The sequence below is a fragment of the Poecilia reticulata genome, linkage group LG22, assembly GCF_000633615.1.
Source record: "Poecilia reticulata strain Guanapo linkage group LG22, Guppy_female_1.0+MT, whole genome shotgun sequence".
Taxonomy (NCBI): Eukaryota; Metazoa; Chordata; class Actinopteri; order Cyprinodontiformes; family Poeciliidae; genus Poecilia; species Poecilia reticulata.
Window position 1 is genome coordinate 13,436,706 of NC_024352.1, and position 7,741 is coordinate 13,444,446.

The 7,741-nt window shown below is 41.0% G+C and overlaps 1 protein-coding gene across 6 annotated transcripts in view; it reads left to right on the forward strand.

Moving 5' to 3' along the window:
* nkx2.2a (NK2 homeobox 2a) overlaps positions 1-3,396 on the forward strand; it is a 7,969-nt gene extending 4,573 nt beyond the window's left edge. The window contains exons 1-3 of one of the 6 annotated variants that reach the window (XM_008399556.2): positions 64-163; positions 1,125-1,487; positions 2,131-3,396. In XM_008399556.2, the coding sequence (XP_008397778.1) occupies positions 151-163; positions 1,125-1,487; positions 2,131-2,711 (957 nt within the window). In that variant the 5' untranslated portion in view covers positions 64-150 and the 3' untranslated portion in view covers positions 2,712-3,396. Of the gene's footprint in view, positions 1-63; positions 164-340; positions 890-1,124; positions 1,488-2,130 lie in introns of those variants that run through there. The other 5 variants (XM_008399557.2, XM_008399560.2, XM_008399561.2 and 2 more) reach the window with 5 other exon arrangements.
* The last annotated feature ends 4,345 nt before the right edge of the window (positions 3,397-7,741 follow it).

Genomic DNA, 7,741 nt, shown 5'->3' on the forward strand with positions numbered 1-7,741 from the left:
AGTCTTGGAGGGGAGGAAAATAAAGTAAGCAACAATGATACTCAGATTTCACAAGGGGGAAGAAAAGAAGCAAGATGGAGCAACTCAAATGAAGCTACACAGGCTGAAAGTAAATATCACACTGGAGAGATTTATCATGACAAAAATGCAATGAAAAAGAAAGGTGCATAAGTTTTTCACATTATGAACCATCACAATATTATTATTATTATTATTATTATTATTATTATTATTATTATTATTATTATTATTATTATTATTATTATTATTATTATTATTATTATTATTGTTATTATTATTATTATTGCAGATGAGCCTTAAATGCATGTTTAGCGTCTTGTTTTAGTTTCGACACATCCTCTTGCCCTAAGCTGTGGCAAAAATATTGACATAAAAGGTTTACATAAATTATCCACCATTTAAACGACTCCTTTCCTTTCCTTTCCTTTTTGTTTTTGTTTGTTTTCTCTTGAAACACACATAGCCCCCGTCTCTTCAAAAATGATGGATTTGTGAGTCATTTTATTTTTTTTATACTATAAAAGTAAAAGGCGAAAGCTTCACTTGGATCAGTTTGTTAGAACGGGGCTTTTTAAGTATTGTGAGAATAAAGCTACTTGGAGGTTCTTTGTATGTAAATAGGGTGTAAAAAAGGCCCTCCCCGTCTTTGTAATTAATTGACACGTTATACCACTCATCATGCTCTGAAGCACCAATGGTAGAGGCTCGGATCTCCCCAAAACCCACAATTTCACATCTGCAAACACTGTCTTCATCCACTTGACTCCTAAGACCCGCCCACACGTGGCCAACCTTTCGCGTTTTTTAATGCTTTTTCACTGCAGGTTCATGTGTTGAGACCAACCTTATATGGACTGATCAGGACAAGGTAATGGCTTATTTCCCTCTAGCACCCAGCAGTAGCACAGTATCCATGAGCCGCATATAGCACTTCAGCCACTTTGGCATCCTTCCTGGACTTACAGAGACCGAATCACTGCTTCTTGCTTTGCTCATAGGCGATGGTTATCCACAGAGGCTGTTTTGACTGTACTTCAGCGTAGAGCGATACTTACTCATCCAAATTTTTTCTCTGCTATTTTTCCCCCTCTCTCCTTGTTAAGTTTTGTTTTTCTATTCTCACAACAGCGGATTGTTACGGGGGAAAAAAAAAAGCTGCCGCAAGCAACTTTTCCCTGCATATTTCCCCCCCTACCAGAATATGTCGTTGACCAACACAAAGACGGGCTTTTCTGTAAAGGACATTTTGGACCTTCCTGACACGAATGACGAGGACGGATCTATCACCGGAGCGGAAGAAGACACGGAGGGATCAGAGACTGCATCCACGACGAAAAACGGTGGAGTTTTGGTGCAAAGTCCTCTAGAAAACGTTCAAAATCTACCTTTAAAGAACCCCTTTTATGACAGTACTGACAATCCCTACACGCGATGGCTTGCTACTACGGACAGTATTCAATATTCATGTAAGTAGACTCATATATCTCCTCATTATTTTGTTATTTTTGATCCAATGCGGGTAAATTAAGTGATAATTGATTGCATGCACGCTCATATTGCGCCCTAAGGATGCCCTTGGGTGGCGAGCGCTGTTCATCCTTATGCATCGTGCGCTGCACGTCTTAGAAAACGCATGCAGTGTTAAGGCTTAAGGCACTCTGCCTTTGCAAGTACTGTTCGAGTAACAATAAGCAGGAAAAAGCAAAGGGGCTTGAGTTGAATTTCTGTCTCTGCTTTATTTCCAGCATCAGTTTTTCTTTTGGTGTAAAACCAGAGTGTTAAATTGTGAAGTAACCTTTTAGAAGACAATGCACCTTTCACGCTTGGCTGACTTTCTCTGTTTTCTTTGGCAGTCTGGACTATTTTGCCTTTTTGGAACAATGCTCTACCCTGATATTAGTTTCTTCAGTTGCATTTTGTCAAAAAAAAATATCGCGCAGTTTCTATCTTTATGGAGATCCAAGAGTTCTAAATCATAACATGCACGATAGACATTTTCTCCCCACTAGATCTTACTGAAAACGCATCCTGAATGTTTACTAATCCCTTAATGGCCTGTGTATTTGTAAGAAATCTCTCTGAAAACTTCCCGACATAACATTTTGACAGTGTTTCTCCCGTTTCTTGTCGCAGTGCACGGTTTGTCCGCCAGCTCTCAGGACTCGGCCAAGTCTCCGGAGCCGTCTGCGGACGACGAATCCCCCGACAACGACAAGGAAACCTCCAGCAGCGGCGGCAGCGACTCGGGCAAGAAGCGGAAAAGGAGGGTGCTGTTCTCCAAGGCGCAAACCTATGAGTTGGAGCGCCGCTTCAGGCAACAGAGGTACCTGTCCGCCCCAGAGAGGGAGCACTTGGCGAGCCTCATCCGTCTCACCCCGACCCAGGTGAAGATCTGGTTCCAGAACCACCGGTATAAGATGAAGAGAGCCCGGGCCGAGAAAGGTATGGAAGTGACCCACCTCCCTTCTCCTCGGCGGGTGGCCGTGCCCGTCTTAGTCAGGGATGGGAAGCCTTGTCACACTCTTAAAGCTCAGGACTTGGCGGCCACTTTTCAGGCCGGGATTCCCTTCTCGGCGTATAGCGCTCAGTCGCTCCAACACATGCAGTATAACGCGCAGTACGGCGCCGCGGCCACACCGCAGTTCCCCTCAGCACATCACTTGGTGCAAACGCAACAGTGGACTTGGTGAGAAAAAAATTATAGAGACTTGGTTTGGAGGGTGGGCTGTAGGGTGTTTCACCGCAAAGAAAGGAAGGAAGGAAGAAAGAAAAAAAAATAAAGAAAAAAACAAAAAAGACTTTTCATTTTTGCAGCTTGACTCATATATATACTACTACCATTTTTATTCGGGGCTCATGTGTGCGCCGTGTTTACATGTTTTCGTTAAGAGAACTGGGTCCAAACCTCTCCCTTATAGATTTTATTAAGAAATGTCAATGCTCTTCTTGTGACATATTTTTGTTTTTTTTGTAAAGTATGTTGTGTGTTGGTTGTAGAGATGTTTTACTTTTTATTTTTATGTTCCTCCCCACCCCCTTTTGTCCCTTCGTGTTATTATCAGCACGTGCGAACCACTTTATAATTATAGAAAATTTTTAATTTCTTGCTTCTTTTATGGACCGAAAAAAAAAATATTTATGGCCATGAATAAAAACTGGCAAGTTTTCAGCCTTTTTTGTTTTTCTTCCTTGTAAATATTTGCAGTCAGGTGGTGCATTTGGATGCAGCTCGGGATTTAAATTTCCAAATTTTTATTTTTTTGCGAACATGTTGTGAGATGTGTAAAATAATCCGTGCTGACGCCGCAGTTAAAATGGACAAATATCTTCATTTTTAAAGTAATAACTTTTAAATAAAAATATGACTGAAATGAGGCTTTGTTTTGATAAGTGTCCCGTCGATTTCATTTTTTTTTTTTTTTTAGAAGGGCGGAGAGAGCCAAATACTAGCGTGTGGCGCAGAATGGGAATAAATCTCCAGCGCACTTCAACTCTTTTCCCCCCATTTAGTCAAATTTAATCCGAGGAATATTTTTTCTCTGTCCGAACACCTCGCCCATAAAGAGCCTAAAGTCACTTGTGAAATGGGACTAAAATCCACTCACTTAATATAAGTGGGCTTCTCCACACAAGAAGCTTTTGAGTCAAAAGCACTCCTTTTTGTCAGCACCCCCGGCCTTGGCTGTAGAGTGGCATACAGCGGAGGGAAAGCAATTATTTAATGCAATAAATGTTTTGTTATCTTATTAAGCGCTAAATTGCAAATATAGCTGGGGCAATCACTGTGCTGTCTTGGTTTAATAACTGAAATTTGGGGTTTAATCGTGTGATAAAGTTATTATTATTATTTTTTCCCCCACACGATCGTTTTCACGCTTTAGATTTCACACTTGACATTAGAACATATTCTAGACTCGCAGACGGTGTTTTCCTTGCGTGTGGGAATCGCAAATGGGTAACCCGCGAAGCACACTGTGGATTATCAGACTCCGCTCAATATCTTGAGTAAATATGATAACCCCCAGTAGAAAAATCTATGCATTTTGTTGTTTGTCCCGGGACAAAATTCTAACCAGCAGATGTTAGGCTCGCCCCTATCATCACCGAACAAACAGCTAAATTAGGCCAGATTTGCTAATTATTTACAGAATCCAATCTCAAGGGGGGTGGGGGGTGAGGGGGAGGCTACTGCTTTTGTGAAAGAAGGGGGTGTGCGGGGCAAACTCAAAAGGCTTTTCTGTTTCAACACTGGTTGAGCTTGTAGGTCAAACAAATAAGCAACTTTATGAGATGTTTTATTATTACTAAACAAAAAAAAAAAGACGTGATAATAACTAATTAAACAAACAAGTTATTGTGAAATGTGCGTTTTTTTTACGGTGCGCATTTATTCAGAAGTGCTATCCAAAGATTTTAGGGAGAAGGAAAAGAAAAAACGATTGAAGATGCTCGTACAAAATGGATGTAATCTAATTGTTTTATTTTGTTTTCTTTTGTTTCATTTTTTTATATAATATAAAAACTTAGAAGTAAAACAGGATTCCTGGCTTTCCCACGTTGGATTCTATCCACCTGACTCAATCGCTACACAATACAGTACACAAGGCAGTAAAAACAAAACAAAAAAAAAAGACAGAAAGAAAGAAAAGAAAGAAAGACAAAAGCGGACGCAGGCCTTGGTTGTGCTGCATGTTAGAGGCGTGCATATTAACTAGCAGCACGAGTGGAGACGCAGACAGCGCAGATAGACAGAGTTCCTCGGTGCTGTTCAGAGTCAGGGAGATGAATCCTTTGGGCTTTTTGTCCCCCGCCTGTCACTTGGTGCCATTGTGATCTTTGCTGCACACGTTGCGTCCCATATGGGCAGCTGGGTTCGGAAGAGGAGAAAAGGATCTCTCTCACAAGCCTCCAAATTGTATCAAGCTCTCAAGTAAAGCATTGTTGTCTCTCTCCCTCTCTTTCTCAAAGAAAAACGAATTCAAAATTCGTGCTATATCTATTCTGGTCGGAGAGGCAAAAAAGAGAAGCCCTATTCACGCGTAACAGGGAGTCCTTCTTCCTTGATAGAGCTATGCCAACAACAGCCTTCTCATTTCTCTTTGCCTTCCATCCCCTCTTTCTCGAACGTGAAAGGGTGATTATTGTCTAAAAAAAAAAAAAAAAAAAAAAAAAAAAAGTAGCGCAAAAAAGTATTTTTAATTCTGGACAGTGATCGGCCCTGTTTGCGGCCAGTCTCGCCGAGGCCTGGTTGTAGATGAAGACATGGGAAAAAAATGACACTTCAATTTAAAAAGGTGCCCCACTGTTCGTCTAAAAACAACCAAAAATAAATGTTGGAAGTCCTATTTTTCTGCTCCTGCTCTGAGTTGCAAGGAATTTGTTGTATGCGGGGAGAAATTACAGACAAACTGATTAATGTTAGGAGCATTCATTTGCATTTTGATTTGTGTGTGTGTGTGTGTGCGCGTGGGTGTGTGTGTGTGTGTGTGTTTGTGTGTGTGAGAGAGAGATAGAGAGAGTGTGTGTGTCTGCGTGTGTGTGTGGGTGTGTGTTTGATCACTGAATCCAGTGGTCTGGAAGATGCAGATGTTTTTCCGTGAAAAAAAATAAATCTGGGAATAATGACAGGTGTTTTGCTGACTGATGCTCACATCTCTTGGAAAAGCTGGTAATTACCCGTAAAGATATAGAAAAAAATTTACGCACAATGATTTATATTTATATTGTAAAAAAAAAAAATCTACAGATTTGAACAGACGCAATCCGTTCAGACTCTGCATTTACCCTAAAACAAAGCAAAAAAAAAAAAAAAAGAAACGTTAAACTCGCAACTTTTTCACCTTTGTGCTGGTATTAACTCTGCAGGAAATAACTGAACTCCTTCTGCAGCTCTGTAACAGGGTCACATTTATCGGAAATTGCTTTTGGCTGCTTGAGGGGATAAAGCACTACGATTTTAAAACAAGCATCTTGTAGTTCAACCTGCGTGGATAACGCTATTATACACCTTGCCACCATGCAATACTGGAGGAAATGTGCACTCGGGACACTCGTGGATCCTCGTCATCCTGCACGTTTGAACCTCCACATGAATCATTTCTCTATCGTGCACATCTCCGCGTAAACGAGGATTTCAAAGCTATAATAAGCGGCGCCTCCTTTTTTTTTAATTTAAAGGAAGCGATCTGGGTTTTATTGCCTTTAGAGAAGATCCAGATTAGATTCGCCACAGTGGTGCAGATATTAAGGAGGAGAGAGGGGAGCGGGGACTGTTGCGGCGGGCCGCCACAAGATGGAAGCAGAGATCTGTGGTTGGCGTCCTGCAGCTTTTACCTGCGAACGTCCTCCAACATCCTCTAATTCCATCACTGCAAATTACTGCAACTAAATTCCAACTGTTGAAATTAGCGTGCACTTCCTCCCTCCCTCTCTCCGTCTCCCTCTCCCTTTAATGAACACACATAGAAGCAAACTTGACTGCCGCTTTAAGTGCATGATTGCGGTTTATGACATTGTTATGGATCTTGAGAGCATAATCATATCGCTCTTCAAAACAAAACCAGACAGGACGTAAACAGTCCACGAGCAATTAGTGGAGTTTGCAGCTCACGCTTGGAAAATGTTGGAGGGAGCGAGCGGAGGAGAAGAGGAGCTCCGGGCTTCTCCACGGTGTGGCGCAATAGGATAGGGAGACAAAGACGGAGGGGATCGTCACAGTTCAACGACAGTGAACAAAAGCAATGAAATGAGGAAAAAAAAAGGTCCGCACTGAGTAAACAAAGAGTATTAGTCAGCACTTGCCATATTAAACAACAACAACAAAAACATCTACAATTTAAATCGATATTTAACAGATAAGGATGCTTTTTTGATCTGCTGAGAAGTTTCTAGCTAACTGATGTAATTTGTGTAATTTGCATATTCATTTAGTGATGCAGAGTCCGGCTCAGGCTGCAAAGATGGGTCAAACGGCGTCGAGGCAGCAGCATCATTTTTTTTTTTTTTTTTTTTTTGCACCATCTCCGTTCTGCATCGCTAGGCTCATTCATACCTGCAGGTGGCCTCATTGAGCCATTACTGTTTGACAGCTGGAGCTGCGGTGAGCAGCTCGACATGATGAGTGCAGGGTTAAGAGGAGAGGAAGTATAATATCTTCTGGTCTCCAACAGTTTCGAACCGCTGTTATAAATTTTAAATAAAATAAAAACAGCCTCTTCATTATAATGCTGAACAAGAGTTGATTGTTCACAAACTGCACATAAGCTGTAACCGGGAGTGCCTCCAGACAGTTTCTAAAGGTTTGTCCAAAAACTAAAAACTAGATCAGGGTTTCAGGGGCTTTACTGTAGAAGGAGGTTGACTTTCAGGAAGCGGGAATGAGTGAGTGATAGGACTTTCAAAGGTGGCATTTTATACGTTTAAAAATAAGACTGATAAGGCTCTATAGCCACCAGGTGATTTGATTTGTTTGATCTGAATCCATCAATATGCAGCTATTTGAAAGTGATTATGTCACAAACACTAAGCCTGACCTTTAACTGTAATTGAAATGCGTAAAATAAACTCGAGTGGGCAGGGAGCCAAAACGTCCTCTGATCTCGGTGACACTTCTTGCTACCAAAATGAACATGAACAATATTTTTAAAAAAGCATAAAAATATGAAATTCAGAATATTAAATGAATAATTTTGGTTTTATTCATTTTGAACTCTCAAGAAAG